At 38.6% G+C, this 19,445-nt stretch overlaps 1 protein-coding gene across 1 annotated transcript in view; it reads left to right on the top strand.

The window, feature by feature from the left end:
* The window catches only part of LOC114354287 (ATP-binding cassette sub-family G member 8), a 72,012-nt gene that overhangs the window by 46,480 nt on the left and 6,087 nt on the right, over positions 1 to 19,445 (top strand). The window contains exons 3-9 of the mRNA XM_028306586.1: positions 7,552 to 7,633; positions 8,346 to 8,487; positions 10,848 to 10,979; positions 11,478 to 11,618; positions 12,762 to 12,906; positions 13,391 to 13,578; positions 19,092 to 19,242. Of these exons, the coding sequence (XP_028162387.1) occupies positions 8,369 to 8,487; positions 10,848 to 10,979; positions 11,478 to 11,618; positions 12,762 to 12,906; positions 13,391 to 13,578; positions 19,092 to 19,242 (876 nt within the window). The 5' untranslated portion in view covers positions 7,552 to 7,633; positions 8,346 to 8,368. The remainder of the gene's footprint in view (positions 1 to 7,551; positions 7,634 to 8,345; positions 8,488 to 10,847; positions 10,980 to 11,477; positions 11,619 to 12,761; positions 12,907 to 13,390; positions 13,579 to 19,091; positions 19,243 to 19,445) is intronic.

The raw sequence follows: 19,445 nt of genomic DNA on the forward strand, positions 1-19,445 counted from the left end.
TCGCCACGCGAAAAGTTACATCCAGGCAAGTCTTCTTAGATATTAGATATTGAGATTGAAAATCGAACAACGATGGTAACGGAAATATGATGTTCCACGTTAAGTAACAGCCCCCTCCCCATTGGAAAATGGCGCAATTTTATTTAATGCACACCACAAACTGGCGACAAATCACTATCACATTCCGGTCATTGTCTTTCACATTTCCGCGGCATTACCACCGCCACCGTGACAGCCCTCACCTGCGCTCGCTTCGGAATAACGTGCGCGGACGCAGATTGATCGTAGAAAGCATATTTTAAAATACAGCCTCGTTTGGGCTTAAAGTGCCTTACGTGGTGAGGTGCGAACGGCTCCCTTTGTGAGACTGAAAAGGGATTTTTACGTAATGTTCAGATTTTAGGAAATAAATTCATTTTTATACCTACAGCAATTAAATGGCTGCATTGAATCTCACAATAACTCAAAAGCAAAAAGCTTTTCCTTTTCCTCGATATAATATTCTTTGTTTAATATAACCTAAGAAATAAAAAGTTAAGGTACCTAGGTACTTATGGTACTACACGTACGAGCTCACGGACAGCTGAATGGATTAAATGTGGTAATAACAGATGGTTCTTACTTACCTATAAAAAAATTTGTGAAGTGCAGCATCTGCTACGTTACGTAATAAAATTAACGGTTACTAATAAAACAACAATTTTACTGGTCAAAAAAAGACGATGCTATAATGGAAAATAATGGTTAAACAAGTAAAAAGTGAAACAAAAAGAAGAAACCGATTTCATACATTCCTGTGGCGATGGTATAATGGCTCTAACATGTTCCGTGATCACACCACGGGCAGCGTTTCTTGGAAATACTTAGCTCGAACATATTCTCGCCGTGTGTAGAGTAGACAGGTTAGTTGCTTGACATGGAAACTTGCAGTTATCGCGAATTGCCTAGTTCCTCTATTTTGGACATAAACCTAAAAAATTAAATTCAAAATGATGTTTTCTGACTCATTTAGTTCACTTTTTTCGAAGAAACAAGGTACTATTTTTTGTTAAATTGCAATTTGCAACCAAACCAGGGATGTTATGGATATACGTAAACGTAACCGTAACTTTCGGATATGTATCCGAAATAAAAAAATATCCGAAACCGTAACCGCAACCGATTCAAAAGTTTCGGATAGTTTCGGATGTAAAAAAAATATCCGTAACAGTAACCGAAACCGGTATAATATTATTTCTATATCCATAACCGTATCCATAACCGAAACTACATATCCATAACATCCTTAAACCAAACCTCCTCTATGGGAGGTTTATTTTTGCCAATGTTGAGTGGTTAAATTGATATAGGTATGTGTGTAGTAGGTATATCTTTATTTTTAGCCTTAAACATTGCTGACATTGTCTAATAGGATAACAAGGTAACCACCAATATAAAATCATAACTACCAAGTTTGCACATCAATTTGCAAGTTAACTACTGTGCTTGGGTAGAAACCACTAAGTAACCAGTCACATTATTATTATTGTCATAGTGCTAACTCCATTGGTGTTTAGAGGACGCATTACAATAAGGTGGGTGCGCCCGCGCCGGCCTAGAACCCAATTGTTTGAAACAAACCTCTTGTGGTTTTGAGACTTTGGATTTTAAAACTATGAAAATTATTTCGATACCTATTTTATATTAAAGCCTGCCACTTTTGCGAACTTTAGGAATCGCAGTCAAACTCCTTAGAAGGAGTTAGAAGGTTAGATTTGAATTAAGTCATCACAAAAACCGTCTGTAAAACGAACAGCATGTTTGTTTTCTTAAATTACATCGTCACGACTGCCGCGGATTTGTTACATTCACAAACATGGTCTTGATTCAAATCGAGTCATTTTCTTTATTTAACACGAAAGAGACGAATAGAGTCGCTCTGTGAAATGGGCACAACTTCATGCACATTATTAAGGCAGTCTTGATCCCCTGTAATATGTTGTTTCTTGATCGGCGATCTTCAAAGCCTAGGATAGGAAATAATAAAACTGAAGATTAACATACAAAGGGAATCGCCCACGTCGTGAGTCTGCATGATCAATGTATTTATGAGTTATTGTGCGTGGAATTTCTAATGATTAAGCTCTGAAGGATGTGTATGGGTGGGATGACATTTGACTCTGAGATGGCTGGAGAATTCTACACAAATTTTTTTATTAAAATTTGTATGACAGTAAACTTCTGTGACAGAAAGAGAGGACTATTTTCCTCGGATTTGTAAAGGTTTCTTTAATTGACTACTAAAGATTAAAAAAAAAATGTTTTATTCAGTCAGAACTTTCAGATTCTCGAAAGTAAAATGCACTATGCATCTGAGAAAGTTCAAAAGTTTATAACAGTAACAAAATAGGTATGATACCTTAGGTACTTTTCAGTATCTCTAGCATGAACAACTTTCGTCTTCGAATCGTTTGCGTATTCGACAAAATTGGATACTCAACCTTCGAATTAAGCGATAACGTGACAATATTGATTGTCAAAATAAGTTTCGTGCAACACCCATTTCTCATACTAAGTTCACTTTACACTATAACAGCGCCACAAGGGCGCTGTTATAGTTTTCGTACTGAATCTTTTGATGGCGATTCGAATACGCAAACGATTCGAAGTCGAAAGTTTTTCATGCTAGAGGTACAGAAGGTAATTAGATTTGCAAAATTTCAATTGCCGTGTCATTGCGTTCCGTGATGCAATGTTGATATCCTCCTATTTAATTGCAACACAATAGGCTCAGGGCTAGCGAATTTCCATCGCATTATCCCCTGACATGCAGCCGATAGTTACCTATTAAACGACAGTGGATAAGAAGACGTGTTCTGGCCATTAGCATAATTTCAACATGCACGCTAGACCGGTAGAGCGGGTGTAATGGGGTGAGGGTCTCGAGCGAGACTTCAGGCAGAAGAATTAGGCTCAGTAGGTCTCTGATGATGTGTCATTTATTGACACTTAAGTTTCAAGGGCATTAGCAGACCTAAGTACCTATTAAGGTATTGCCAAACCAACGCGTGCGCGAAGGCGATCCAACTGATTTCTACTGATCGCCATCGCGCACGCGGGCTACACGCCTTGGTTTGGCTGAACCTCTAGGGACTAAGATACGTTTAGGTACTCATACGTGTGTGGACTTCTGGTTAGCCTCTTTGACGAGTAGTAACTTAGTAAGTTACTTTACTTCTTATTTATTTTTTACTGTTAAATTCATTGCGGCGCCTTATTTCAATATTTATCTTGCACCGTAGTGCTGGAAATAGTAATTTGTACCTACCTAAGGTAGGTAGGTACTTACTTCAAAATCTGTTGTAATTAATCGTTTACTTATTTCACGATTTTGTGGAAGTGAGCTTTCTGTATCATCACCAATTATGTTTCAGGCATACTCAATAAAACACAAGATAAACAGTTAAGAGCTTTTACCAGCTGGAACCGGTTTAGGGATATTAGAAAACTGGACAGACGTTAGACATGGTTTTAACAAGGAAATCCGATTTCAGTTTGATTTAAACGTGCGCCTAAAAATTTAATCTAAATTATAACTCAAAGGTGACTTACTGACTGTCTGTCTGGTGACTTACTGACTGTCTGTCTGACTGAGTGATCTATCAACGCACAGCCCAAACCACTGGACGGATCGGGCTAAAATTTGGCATGCAGGTAGATGTTATGACGTAGGCATCCGCTAAGAAAGGATTTTACGAAACTCCACCCTAATAATAAGGAGATTATAAGATGATTTTAGGCACTAGGTATTTTCATCCATTTCCTCTGTAAAGTGAAAAGCTTCGTGTATGGTTTAAATTCCCATAAAATAGGTTCAATTACTTAATTGGTATTTTGGTAGAGTCGAAATAGAGGAGATTCACTTAAATTATGATGATTTGAAATATTTTAATGTAATGGTTTCCCTGTTAATAGGATAGGTACATTAACTGTAGATGTTCAACTACATGTACTGTTAGGTATATTTATAGGTAGGACTAGGCAATTAACATGGCAATAAACTGTATTTAAATGTTTTTCTCTACTTCTGAATTGGGGTTGCAGCTGTCTGCTGTTTCTAAAGAGCGACCATTTTCATATTTTACTGTAAAGATGTGACGACGGCACATCAAGCTAAAGCTGTGGTATCTTATTTCTTTATATTAGGTGCGATTTTGCAATAATAATCTGTATGCTGTCGACTCTACCTTCTACACCTTGAGTTAACGCGAGTTAACCATTCAACTGCGGTACTTTAATGTATTCCTAAGTAGTAAAAGCAGATAATTATGATGCTTGATGCATTCGCATTTACATCTGCAGTAATAAATGAATAACCATGAGCCGCCGATGCAATATCACTTTCATCACAATAAAGTACGTTAGTGATAGCCAGTCAAGTTGAAGGTTAATTAATAATGATAATTAAAACTATCCGGTTCATCTTCAAGTCTGGACTGGCGAGTTTTCTATAGTCCTTATGCAAATCTTACATGGCATTTGTATGTTGTACAGCAATATTAAAATTTGCAATTCAAAATGATAATGAAGAAAATCAAGGCAGAGACCAATTAAGCAATAAGTTATAGGATAAAGCAAGAGCCTAAATCTATTTATTATCTTCATGACTATAGATTAGACATACATAATACCTACTTTAGTGCAATAATATATAATTATGCGAATAATAATCAAATAAAAGTGGACCGACAACCTCATAAAGGTAGCAGGAAGGCGCTGGATGCAGGCCGCTACCAACCGGTCCTTATGGAAATCATTGGGGGAGGCCTATGTTCAGGCAGTAGACGTCCTATGGCTGATATAATGATGATGAATCAAATCACTAAAATGTCTCCTACACAAGGAAACAATAAATTACCGTAATTAATTTAACGAACCAAAAACAGCCGTCAATGTGAATCGACCGTCTAATAAGATACATTCGACATTGTTTGCATTTCGCTGATTTTATCACGTGTGAACATCGTTTGCATACTTACCGATACAATAACTCTAGACATAGTAGCTCTACTTTGTATAAGTATATTTAATGTAAATTTAACTTTGTGATTAAATCAAATCATTTATTCAGTACATAGGACCTTTCCAAGCTTGTACACGTACCCCAAAATATAACTTGCCCTATACTTAACCACTTCGGGAGACCATGTCACCAAGGGCTGGTGCTGAGAAGAATTGGCAGAAGAAACTCAGTCGCAGTTATGTAACAAAGTGGCCTGTACGCCAAGCACGAATAACTTGCGTAAAATTATTCGTATCCTTAGCGTAAATAATTTGTATGAGAATCTGAGAGCGCCTCTATCGGACGTAAAACAAACCACTATGTCTGTTGTTGGTGTGAGCACCACACATACATGGTATACACGTACAGTATGTTACCTCAGCCTCAGCTAATACGAATACTAGCACTACTAGCAATAAGTGTTATGTATGTTATGAAAAAGGCGACTTCATCATTTCAGCTCTCCAACAAAAAAAAGGAACGAGCGTCTTCTTGCATTTCATATAAAAATGTATGATAGGTAGGTATCCTTTATGAATCAACTTTTGCAGAAATAATCCTACTGCATCTGTTTACATATGCTCACGTGACTGAAAGAAAGACGTGACACTTCTGATGTGAGTCACACAATGGGTTCACACGGAATCTAAGTTCAGTTTAGAGCTAGGTCTAGTTCAATAACAAGCGAGTAAATAGGCTAGTGTGGTTTTAATGGCTGGACGTGAGAGGAAAGAAGTAACGATTTCCGGTTGGATACATTATTTGCAGGTGATTAAGTTTTAAAAGATTTAACAGTGACTTAATTAGACAAGAGGAGCTAAAGTATTTCTGCGAATTTTAAAGAGAACTAATTTCTTGAAGTTTCTTGATATCTCTAAATAGGATAGAGAACTGCAGAATTTATATCATTAATTCAATTTAATTACACCTTTTTTAAGACCGTTAAAGTAAGCTTTTAATCATCTTCAGAAACAAGACCGTTATTTTACCAACTAAGTAAATGATAAATCAATGAAGTGACTAAGGTTTTGTTGGCAGTCAAGCTGTTGATTCTAGATAGGTAATTATTTTGCAATGATTTTCTTTCGAAATACTGAGAATTCAATCAAAAATAACAATGTTAATTAATTCAAGTCATTAATCTAGGTACTGAAATGTATAATTTTCAAACATTAAACAATAATGTGCTATTTATGATAATGATAATCACTGTAGCATTGTGCGTGTTAACATCGCATCCGTTTCTTTATTTTCCAAATTAATTCCGCATTTTACAAATAACAATTAAAACAAAAACGGATATAAAGCAAAGAAAAGAAAGCAGTTAATTAAGCGACTAACAAGTCTAATAAGCGATGATAAAATTATATGTTGTTTTTTAAACAATAAGTAATAGTACCTATTGGATAATTACCAAGCTAATAAGCCAGAAAATTGGTTGTTAATATTACGACATTAGCTGGATATTAAAAAAGATGACGCATCACGATAGAAAGCAGTGATAGTGAAAGATTACGGTACAAACGTGCAAACAAAGATTACGAAGTCGACAATACATTGCCGTCTAACAAAACTATATTTTAGCCATTAATTTCATCTCAAAACCCCTCGATAATAGAAATATTCGCTAAAACAAACTAAACTTGGTAAAAACTACTTGTTTACTTATACTTAGGAAACAATTTGATACTTCCTAAGCACGTAGATAACTTGTTGAAAAAGCCCACTTATTGGTAGGTATATAACGAACGTCTCTCAGATAAACTTCAACTTCACTGCTTCTTCTTCAGGAATAAGTGAAACTTACGATTGATTCAACTTACAACTGCTTCACTTGCGAAGTACCTATGCGCCTTGCTTCCTGAAAGAAAGCTTCCTGAGTTTTACGTCTTATGATATAAAACTCGGGAAGCTATCTTAAGAATAACTTTGTTTACCTGGACATACTCGAACTCTACCAATACCTAGAAATTAGTAGAAAGTGCACATAATTGAATTAAACAAATGCTCAGTGACACACCGGTTAATTTTGCGTAATCCCAATCCCAACAAAGCGTATTGGTGTGACGTCACGGTCGGGCCCGCGTCCGGCCGTTGCGTCATGGCCACACATCCGAGCTGGCCGAATAGGACAATGTTATATGCCAGTGATACCATCACGGTAATTAGTGGAAGGTCGCATTTTTGTTGCATTCTAGGATCTAGATCAGTGGAATAATGAAGACATAAATAACACTACAGCTGGTTGCGTTGTACTATCCATACGGCAATAAAGCCACAGAAGATGTTACGATCCTACATTTCAAGCCTCAATCTTTGCTTGAGTGTGAACCAAGTTTTACAAATAGGGGTTATACTTGTCTTAAGAGGGGTAAATTCTGAAATTCGATCCTACTTAGACTGTAGACTGTGCCTACAAGACTGATTCATTTGCAAGACAAGCTTAACTTTGAAATAAACTGCAAACTGCAATGTATGGTTTAATAATGATTGTTTTTGAATTGTTTCAGATGATCACAACACACGGATAAAGAAAATCATGTGCAAACTAAAGCGAGTAAGATATAGTTGGATAATGCTGGGATGACATAGGTGGGTTTGTTCAAATACCTCTTCGTAACGGCTAAGTGCATTTGAAGACATGAAGGCACACTAAAATAACTATAGACATTGTTTAACCCTCCCATAGAGGAGGGTGGAATTCCCTCACCCTGCGCACTTCCTAGGCGCTATCACTCACTCCTACCTACCACTGACTGGGTACTACTAACTACTAGTGAATGAAACACTGTCTTGAGGTCAACTGAATTCAATGCTTTATTGCGTCCCGGTTATATTTAAAGGCCGGGCAAAAAATCTGGACACCGCGGGCTAATATTTTGCACATAAAATACAAGTGTCATCTATTGGTAAAACTATGTAAACAAACACAAACATTACAGGTGGTGCCATCTAGTAATAGAACAAAGAACGAACTTTAAACTAACTCTTAACAGACATAATACACATGGCTCAAATAAGTAATGCCACATAGCATAAGGAAGATAATCTTCAGTTTACTCTCTATTGCATCTCTATTCACTCCACAATACCTACTTTGTAGAATTTGACGAAGATGTGGTCATGATTGATTGACAGTTAGTATTATCTTTCCTCTTCTTTTATTCTTTATCATGAAAACTTGACAAGAAAAAAATTGCACACTAGCCATGTGACAAGAAAAAAAAACCTTATTTAAATTAGATTAGCGAACTGGCCACCAACAATAAAATTAAAAAGCTCACATTCTTTTGTTTGGACGCAGATGCGCGTGACCGTGTGAGCACTATGCCGCAGTCGGCGCTGGGGCTCGGCGGGGAGCGCCGGTACTCCGTGCCCTCCAACCCTCTGGTGCACGATCCCCGGGGGATGCACTCGGAGGACCTGCACGCATGGTCGATATACAGGTACCAGCTTTTCTTCTTCTTCTTCTTTTCAGCCAAATGACGTCCACTGCTGGACAAAGGCCTCCCCTAAGGTTTTCCACAATGATTATGGGCTCACTATGGGCCTCATAAGAAAGCTCAAGGTCACCCAAAGGGCGATGGAGCGGGCTATGCTCGGAGTTTCCCTGCGTGATCGAATCAGAAATGAGAAGATCCGCAGGAGAACCAAAGTAACCAGCTTTTCTACCAGCGTATAACTTTCACACCCTCCAAAAGCCTAAGATCGTGAAATCACACAAATAGTGGTTAAGTCCGTAAAGACGTGGTTCATATACAGGTACCAGCTCTTCTACCAGCTTCTAACTTTCACACCCTCCAAAAGAAAAACCTGAGACCGTGAAATCACACAAATAGTGGTTAAGTCCGTAAAGACGTGGTTCATATACAGGTACCAGCTCTTCTATAAACTTCTAATTTTCACACCCTCCAAAAGAAAAACCTAAGACCGTGAAATCACACAAATAGTGGCAAAGTCCGTAAAGGTCGTGGTCGATATACAGGTACCAGCTCTTCTACCAGCTTATCACTTTCACACCCTCCGAAAGCAAAACCTGAGACCGTGAAATCACACAAATAGTGGTAAAGTCCGTGAAGGTATTTAGGTTTCTAAGTATTTCTCAAGGACTATACCTAAAGACATTGAATTATTTTTTTGTCTATTGAGAACCAACTATGTGTGGTGTACATCTCAATGTAGTCCAGTCATTTAAGCTTAAATTAGGTAAGAATCTCGGAATTAGAGATACCCAGCTGTAAGTCTGTAAATACTTGTATATTGACACCCTAAAAGTTGTCTCAAAACCTACATATGGTAGGGTGTAAGCAACTATTAAATTTTAAGGTCAAAGGTCACAAAAATCGGTTTTTTGCGCTTTTTTTGGAAATATCTCATTTCCTATGGGTTTTTTGCTATTTGTATTTATTATCAATATTGTAGAATACTAAATTCTCTACAAATTTTGTTTAAAAAAGGCCATCGACCAAACTTTGTTTTTTGATTACAAAATAGTGTAATAAACCAAACTTACTATGACATGTATACCTCTAAACTCAGTCTGAACTGAGTTACGAGCATTAGAAGTTTGATGATTTTCATACTAGATTTGCTTTTTGTGCGCAAGTTTTGTAAGAAATTGCAACAAAATATTGCGCTATTTTTTTATTGCGCTGATTCTGCTCCATACTGATGTCTGGAGCCTTTAATGGATGATATTGTTTGTTTACACATACAATCTTACTATTTTGTTGCAATTTCTTACAAAACTTTGCGCGCAAAAAGCAAATCTAGTATGAAAATCATCAAACTTCTAATGCTCCTAACTCGGTTCAGACTGAGTTTAGAGGTATACATGTAGTAGTAAGTTTGGTTTATTACACTATTTTGTAATCAAAAAACAAAGTTTGGTCGATGGCCGCGCGAAAAAAAAAAGACGCCAATTTCCGGCATTGTCTTTTGTAGAGAATTTAGTATTCTACAATATTGATAATAAATACAAATAGCAAAAAACCCACAGGAAATGAGATATTTCTAAAAAAAGCGCAAAAAACCGATTTTTGTGACCGTTGACCTTGAAATTTAATAGTTGCTTACACCCTACCATATGTAGGTTTTGAGACAACTTTTAGGGTGTCAATATAGGTACACGTATTTACAGACTTACAGCTGGGTATCTCAAATTCCGAGGTGAACTTACTATAATGACTGGACTAATGATATTTGAGAACCGTAGCATTTGCATTTAATGATTCCTCGCCACCTTCATCAAGTTGGTCAACCATCGAGGCACATGGTTGGTTTAAGTCCTTTTAAATTTCAGTTGAGTCTCTTTGAAAACTTCCTCTATCAACTTGTGGTTGATAAACATGTATCCCATCGCTTCTGAATTCTGCAGACAGTTAACTAAGTGAATTTTTTAACAAAAATAATATCCTTGTTGTTGAAAGTTGAGTTGTGGAAATGCATAACCCAAGAGTGGCATGAAAGTATAAAGTGGCGATAATACTTACCTACTCTCTATTTACTTTTACAGAGACTCGACTAACCGCTAAGGTAACAAAATTGCTAAAGCCTGGTCCGTGAGCACGTAGAATTTTGTCCAGTGACCCCTAGCTACCCATCCTTATCGCTCGCGCGTAATTATATTGCTGTCGCGACTGTGCGACTGACACCCGCAGTGAGTGTGCGAGCGCGACAGCAACATAATTACGCGCGAGCGATAAGGATGGGTAGCTTGGGGTCATTGGACAAAATTCTACGTGCTCACGGACCAGGCTTTAGTGCGTAACATGGTTGATCAAATAATCTTCTTTTTATGTTCCAGACAAAATCTGAATTCGGACTTCACCGACAGCGCCCTAGGCAGCACCGACAAGAGCCCGCTCCCTTACGGCAACTTCCAGCTCCGCGATACGACCGTGCAGTCCATATTGTCACACCCTCGATATGGACCCAAGTGAGCTTTTTTCTATTGTATTTTTTATTGGATCTGTGAGGTATTGGAGTATTGGACCTTATTTAATAACATGAATAGGTACATGTAAAATCTAGGCCGTATCATTCCGGCAGAGTAGAATAGGATCAATTCACGTTGATCGTTGATGTGGATGGATGTGGAGTGGAGCCCCAGGATAGATTTCATAAGAGACGAAGGGAGAAACACCTATACGAATATCGGCCACAAGGGTTAATTGTAACGCTAATTTGACCTGGCCAAATCCTCCCTTTACCTTTGGTAAATTAGAGAGAATGATCCTTATTCAGTGGAGACTAAATCATGAGAATGGTCATCATCATCACCAACACCAAACGCATCTGTTCCTTTCGGGTGTATTCACATAAGGAATGTTATAAAGGTACACAAAGGCAGAAGGCACTTTCTAATAGAAGGATACTTACTAATAGGACTCTACGTCTTGATGTAGGTTTTCTAAGTATTTTCTTCTTTCCACAGATCAGCCCTGGGCTCGAACATGTACACCTACCTGAAGTTCGGTCTCCCGAGGGTGTTCCCACCGAACCACAACGGCTCGCAGCGCTCCGGCACGCCCAAGCCCAAGACTTCTATTGGCAGTGGCATGAAACCTGCCCCAAGGTATGAACACCTACAACTCTATACATCTTTATCTGCCCTCCAAAAGCCGAAATCTTACGCCCGTATTCACAAACATTACTGTGAGGTCTCACAGTGCGCGTGGAGCCGTGGACGTTGTCTGTACGACCATGAACCAATCACAGAGCTCTATTCAACGCTGTACGTACGATTTTCTGCTTCACTTAAGCAAGCATCGGTTTGTGAATACGGGCGTTAGTTCTTTCGAGTCAGGACAGAACTGCTGCCGCTGAGTTCCATTTATCAAACTGTCAAAGATGCTTCACCATTTTGTGAACCTCACTCATCAATTGAACCGCAAGGCTGGTTGGAAATCTGCAGAAAATAAAAACGCTAAGGTTCCTACAATAAACAAAAGCATAAAGCATAAATAAATAAAGCAAACAATAAGCAAAATAAACAATAATAATAGGTAGATGAACAGAGACAGTTAAAGACTAATCTACTAATCGGAACAGTTACCTAAAATAATAACACAGCCAAAATAATCAGCTTATCACATCTTAATATTTACCATTGCAATTAGACTGAATAATGAGCCTTGTCTTATTAACGTGTTATCAAGCAATCAGTAAATTGCTTGATAGTATCGATCGTATCGGTCAAGATCGAGGGATTCTATTGCACACAACGGTTAAAGATGATGATCAGCGACCCGGCAACCGGGACTTTTTAATTATTTTCAGATTTCTCGTTAACTCTGAGTGATCAGTGATCACTTATCAATTGACATACTTTTTATAAGCTGTTAAATGTGATTTTAGTTAGATTTCGGATAGCAACGGGCACCTACTTAGGTATATGGTCTTGGTCACTTCACATTTCAAATGATCATTTCCTAATACATTTTCAGTTAGATAATTAGGTTTTCTGAATATAAACGTACCTGTTTACAGAAATATTTTTGAACTTAAGATTGTTTAATCATAATTTAAGAACGGCGTAAACTAGTAAGTTGTATGCAGTCTACAGTCGTTCTGTTGCTGTAGCGTTCCAATTGCGACACCTTCAGTAAGCAGTATCTATTTGGAGTAACTTAGTAAGGGGTAGTAAGGTTGAAGAGGACTATGTTCCAAAGGCTGCTAGATAGATAGATTTGGGAGTAATAAACCGTTCTTCCTCCAGGATCCAAAGGCAAAGTCGGGGCGTGCGAGAGACATCGTCGGGATACGACAGCTCGGACAACGAGACCACCACCAACTACAAGTACAGCCGAAAGTACCGCTCCGACCCTGACTTCAGGATGCAGAACTTACACCCTTCGTATCAGGTAACATGCTTACAAATACACTTGCATAAATATAATAAATTGTAATATGTACTCAAATATGCACTAGTTTTATCCGAAAACTCGAATTAAATAATACTTTTGGTGAATATTATTTTCCAAGTCAGTATGGCTAGAAAATATTCGCGAGTCGAGAATCTCGACGATATTAATTTTTAATTTTCAAGCACATTTATGGCACTGCATCCAATGCATCCAATAAGTAGAAGGGCTAGGTGCTGAGAAGAAGAAATGCAACTTCAGATATTTGCCAACCTCTTGTTTAGAAGTTTCTTGAGAACCCAAGTTTTATGATCATGGAAACATGGAATGTGCACGGGACGGTCCCTAAATAATCAAATGGTATTGTGTATCCGGTTTAATCAAATCTTTTTTTTGTTGATGTTTGCTGGGGCAAATTAGGTCATGATCCTGCAGTGACAACTAAATGATCTGATGGTTATGATGATGATGATTGTTTATCCAGCACAGCACAGCAGTGCCAGTGGTGGCCATGCAGCAGGCCGGCATCCGAGGGGAGCCTCAGTGGACCGGCACGAGGAACAAGTCCGTCAGTGAAGCCAACCTCTTAGGCATTGATGCCAGGCCGCACCGGTCGCACTACAATAGGCGGAACAGTGTCGCCGACTTTGTGCCTGATAACGACCATCATAGGTGATGATATGATATTTATTTTAGTGCCAAAAATGACACTGGTTTACGTCAGTGAAAAAACGGGCGAGGGGTTAGGGCGGAATAGCTGACGCTGCAGCATTTGATAGGCGAAAAACATTAATTACATTGATTGAAGGGATGTGTGATGGAAGGGAAGCACGCAACTGGAAATCTTTCGTCCAGCGAACTCTGAAACGAGCCAAGTGCACGCAAAAGCTACTAAGCCTACCTCAAAAATATTCAGTTGTTTTGATTTTTCAAGAAGTAGGTAGTCTTGCAGTGCCGGAAGTTTCGTTCGTTCGTTTCAGCCAAATGACGTCCACTGCTGGACAAAGGCCTCCCCCAAGGTTTTCCACAATGTTTTCAGGAAGTTTATCTATTGTAAATCTATCGTAGGATTAAACTCTTATGTTTGAAAGTTTTTTTATGGTTATCTTTATGGCAAACGTAAGAAATACATTTTGACCTCATAGTTTCCCNTCCGTAAAGTCGTGGTTCATATACAGGTACCAGCTCTTCTACCAGCTTATAACTTTCACACCCTCCAAAAGCCTAAGACCGTGAAATCACACAAATAGTGATAAAGGTCGTGGTCGATATACATGTACCAGCTCTTCTACCAGCATCTAACTTTCACACTCTCCAAAAGAAAAACCTAAGTCCGTGAAATCACACAAATAGTGGTGGGTCCGGCTAAAAACTATACAGAACTAAGTAAAGACTATAAAGACATTGAACAATTTTTTTTTGCCTATTAAGACTATGTATGGTGTGCATTCTCAATGATATTTGAGAACCGTAATAGCATTTGCGTTTAATGATTACTCGCCACTTTCATCAAGTTGATCAACCATCGAGGCACATGGTTGGTTCAAGTCCTTTCTCAGTTATAAGTACCTTTGAAAACTTTCTCTATCCACTGGTGGTCGATAAACATGTATCCCATCGCTTCTGGATTCTTCATTCTGCAGACAGTTAACTGAGTTTTTTAACAAAAATAATATCCTTGTTGAAAGTTGAGTTGTGGAAATGCATAACTCAAGAGTAAGGCATGAAAGTTGGCGATAATACCATAATACTTACCTACTCTCTGTTTACTTTTACAGAGACTCGACTAACCGCTAAGGTAACAAAATTTGCTAAAGCCTGGTCCGTGAGCACGTAGAATTTTGTCCAGTGACCCCTAGCTACCCATCCTTATCGCTCGCGCGTAATTATATTGCTGTCGCGACTGTGCGACTGGCACCCGCAGTGAGTGTGCGAGCGCGACAGCAACATAATTACGCGCGAGCGATAAGGATGGGTAGCTTGGGGTCATTGGACAAAATTCTACGTGCTCACGGACCAGGCTTTAGTGCGTAACATGGTTGATCAAATAATCTTCTTTTTATGTTCCAGACAAAATCTGAATTCGGACTTCACCGACAGCGCCCTAGGCAGCACCGACAAGAGCCCGCTCCCTTACGGCAACTTCCAGCTCCGCGATACGACCGTGCAGTCCATATTGTCACACCCTCGATATGGACCCAAGTAAGCTTACACTTATCGTATTTTTTATTGGATCTGTGAGGTATTGGACCTTAATTACTAACATAAGAATACATGTAAAATCTAGGTCATATCATTCCGGCAGAGTAGAATAGGATCATTCACGTTGGAGTGGAGCCCCAGGATAGATTTCATAAGAGACGAAGGGAGAAACACCTATACGAATATCAAGTCACCACAGCCCGTCTGGCCACGAGGGGTAGTGTACGCTAATTTGACCTGGCCAAATCCTCCTTTTGCCTTTGGTAAATTAGAGAGAATCATCCTTAATCAGTGGAGACTAAATTACCTGATGATGAAAATGGACACCATCATCATCAACACCAAACTCATCTGTTCGTTTCGGGTGTATTTAATTTTCATAAGGAATGTTAGGTATACCCTTATACCTACCCATAGACAGAAGGCACATGTAAATAGGTTAAAGATTACTTACTAATAAGACGCTACCTGTCTTGATGTAGGTTTTTTAAGTATTTTCTTCTTTCCACAGATCAGCCCTGGGCTCGAACATGTACACCTACCTGAAGTTCGGCCTCCCGAGGGTGTTCCCACCGAACCACAACGGCTCGCAGCGCTCCGGCACGCCCAAGCCCAAGACCTCTATTGGCAGTGGCATGAAACCTGCCCCTAGGTATAAATATCTACTACTCCATACATCCTTAAGTAGGTAAACATGCCCTCCGAAACCCGAAATCTTACGCCCGTATTCACAAACATAACTATGAGGTCTCACAGTGCGCGTGGACGCACATGGTGATACACGAACCAATCATAGAGCTCTATTCAACGCTGTGCGTTCAATTTTCTGCTTCACTTAACCCATTTAGACCGATAATTATTTTTGTAAATAAAACTTGATTTTTCAGCAAAAACTTATAAAGGGGAGCCTAAAAATCATGAAAAAAATATTTAAAAAAATATTCCATAAATAGGGGGCCGTGGGGAGCCCGTACCATATAGGGTACAGTAGGTCTATAAGCAAGCAAAACATAGTCGTTGTTCAAAGAAGGTTTTTATTTATTTTTGTATGATATAAAATAAAAATAAAATCACATAATCACTAGTATCACACATGGCATATTTTGTAAGACGTTTTCTGTGATACTATCTACATTTGGTTCTTTTTTCCTACCTTCTTCGAAGTTAGTGAGGATAGCTGAAGAAGACCTGGCTTCTTCTGATTTGTTACGTTTAGTGCTATCCATAATCGCATTTAGCAACACGACAATGGAAATTTAGCAAATCCATCGAAGAAAACTCTGAGGGTATTATCGCCTAAATCTTCATCAGTCTGATCATCATTAGCGGTCATCTGCCAAGATAGCAGTAGATAAATACCAACATTGCTTTATTTTTGCTGAAATTATCAAATTTTTCATGAGTTATGGCAATATAGTAAAGCATCAATAGCCTAAAACAAATAAAAATAATAAAAATTATATTTATTTTTTCGCATGTTGTGCTCGTGCATAGACCTACTGTACCTTATACGGTACACCTATTTAAGACTGGAATAAACCCTATAAAAATAATCTCAATAATATTTTTTTTGTAGTCATGTTATCTATTGTACTCTATTTTTTAAATAAAATTGATAAATAACATAATTTACCATGAATAATAAGAAATTATACCTTCTTAAATACATTGTAATTTTTTTTTTGTTTTCTGTCGAGGAATTTTATAAATATTTCCAAAACCACTTGTTAAAACATATTTTTATGTAAATTAATCACTTTAAGCTTACTGTCACAATCATTTTTATAAATTAACAACAGTTTGGTTTTTAGAAATATTTTCATAAAGGTACCGTACCACATAGGGTACGGTAGGGCTAAATGGGACAAGCATCGGTTTGTGAATACGAGGGTTAGTTCTTTCGAGACAGGAAAGAACTTCTGCCACTGAGTTCCATTTATCAAACTATCAAAGTTGCTTCACCACTTTGTGAAGAAACCGCAAGACTGATTGGAAATCTGCAGAAAATAAAAACACTAAGGTTTCTACAATAAACAAAAGCATAAGTAAAACAAACAATAATAATAGGTAGATGAACAGAGACAGCTAAAGACTAATCTACTGATCGGAACAGTTACCTAAAATAATAACACAATCAAAATAATCAGCTTATCACATCTTAATATTTACCATTGCAATTAGACTCAATAATGAGCCTTGTGTTATTAACGTTCTATCAACCAATCAGTAAATTGCTTGATAGTATCGATCGTATCGGTTAAGATCGAGGGATTCGATTGCACACAACGGTTAAAGATGATGATCAGCGACCCGGCAACCGGGACTTTTTAATTATTATCAGATTTCTAGTTAACTCTGAGTGATCAGTGATCACTTATCAATTGACATACATTTTATAAGCTGTTAAACGTGATTTCAGCTTCATCTTTCGTCAGCTTTTGGATAGCAACTTCTTCGCATCTCAAATGATGATTATGTCTATCATTATAGAAATGCATTTTCAGTTAGTTAGTTAGGTTTTCTGAACATTAGCGTACCTGTTTACAGAAATATTTTTGAACTTAAGATTGTTTCATGATTTGGGAACGGTGTAAACTAGGAAGTTTTATGTAGTCTACAGTCGTTCTGTTGCTGTAGCATTCCAAATGCCACACCTTTAATAAGCAGTATTTAGGTCCTAAATTTTCGGAGCAATCAGATGACATCCGACAACAAGCTAGAATAAACTGAATGCAAGTGGCAGGGGACAGAAGCCGGTGGAAGGTTGAAGAGGAGGCCTAACCCCAAAGGCTGCTATAGATACATAGATTTGGGAGTAATAAACCGTTCTTCCTCCAGGATCCAAAGGCAAAGTCGGGGCGTGCGAGAGACATCGTCGGGATACGACAGCTCGGACAACGAGACCACCACCAACTACAAGTACAGCCGAAAGTACCGTTCCGACCCTGACTTCAGGATGCAGAACTTACACCCTTCGTATCAGGTAAAAATAGATTTATAATACTCCAATATGTTTTTCAAATTAAGAGTCTAGCCAGAAGAATTCACGACCATGTTGACCATATTCATTTCCAATCCAAACTGATATATGACCGCAACCAATAGAGGGGTTAGTGCAAGAAGAAATGCAGCTTCAGATGTTTTGTCAACTTCTTTCTTGAGAATTTCAGAAATCTAATCTAAAAATTGTTTTATCAATTCTTGGAATTCTAACTATTATTTTCAACCCTCATCGAACGTCCGAGGTCGATCCTTACTAATCAAGCGGTATTGTTTATCCAGCACAGCACAGCAGTGCCAGTGGTGGCCATGCAGCAGGCCGGCATCCGAGGGGAGCCTCAGTGGACAGGCACGAGGAACAAGTCCGTCAGTGAAGCCAATCTCTTAGGCATTGATGCCAGGCCGCACCGGTCGCACTACAATAGGAGGAACAGTGTCGCCGACTTCGTGCCTGATAACGACCATCATAGGTATGATATTTTATTTTAGTGAAAAAAATTACACTGGTTTACGTCAGTGAAAAAACGGGCGAGGGGTTAGGGCGGAATAGCTGACGCTGCAGCATTTGATAGGCGTAAAAACATTAATTACATTGATTGAAGGGATGTGTGATGGAAGGGAAGCATGCAACTTGGAATTATACGCTCAGCAGTAAAAGTATTTTGGCTGAAACGAGCCAAGTGCACGCAAAAGTTACTCCTAAGCCTACCTTATTCCTGACCCTCTTTTTCGGCAGTAATTCGATTGATAGTTCCCAATATCTATGTTTTCTCTTTAAAAATATTCAGGTGTTTTGATTTTTCAAGAAGTAGTCTTGCAGATCGGGAAGTTTATCTATGTAAATCTATCGTAGGATTAAACTCTTATGTTTGAAAGTTTTTTTATGGTTATCTTTATGGCGAACGTAAGAAATACATTTTGACCTCACAGTTTCCCGATCATCACACCCTTGTACGATAGGCTTGAAGGTATTTTTCTTCCAGCTACCTAATGGCGCCGTCGCACTTAGGCGGGCGCGCCTCCAAAGCCGGCAGCCACATGTCGGTGGCGCACTCGCGGAAGCACTCCACGCTGCGGCCCACAGACCACCTGGATGGGTACACCCACTCCGCGTATATCTACCCTAATTATTACGTGAGTTCATTGAATTAGGATCTATGGTTTTGGTAAACGGGTCTTAGACAAGCTGAGTCTTGGTTTCTATTGACTTAGAAACTCCAAATGCTGGTCTACAAATTAATGACTTTGCTTAGCAAATTATATGGTTGTCTTTTTACCCACAATAGAGAAACTCTTGGCCTACAACTCGCCTGATGTGAGTGATAATCCGAAGCCAA

This window comes from Ostrinia furnacalis, unplaced genomic scaffold (genome assembly GCF_004193835.3).
Source record: "Ostrinia furnacalis isolate ACB-3 unplaced genomic scaffold, ASM419383v2 OfSCF2036, whole genome shotgun sequence".
NCBI classification, from domain to species: Eukaryota; Metazoa; Arthropoda; class Insecta; order Lepidoptera; family Crambidae; genus Ostrinia; species Ostrinia furnacalis.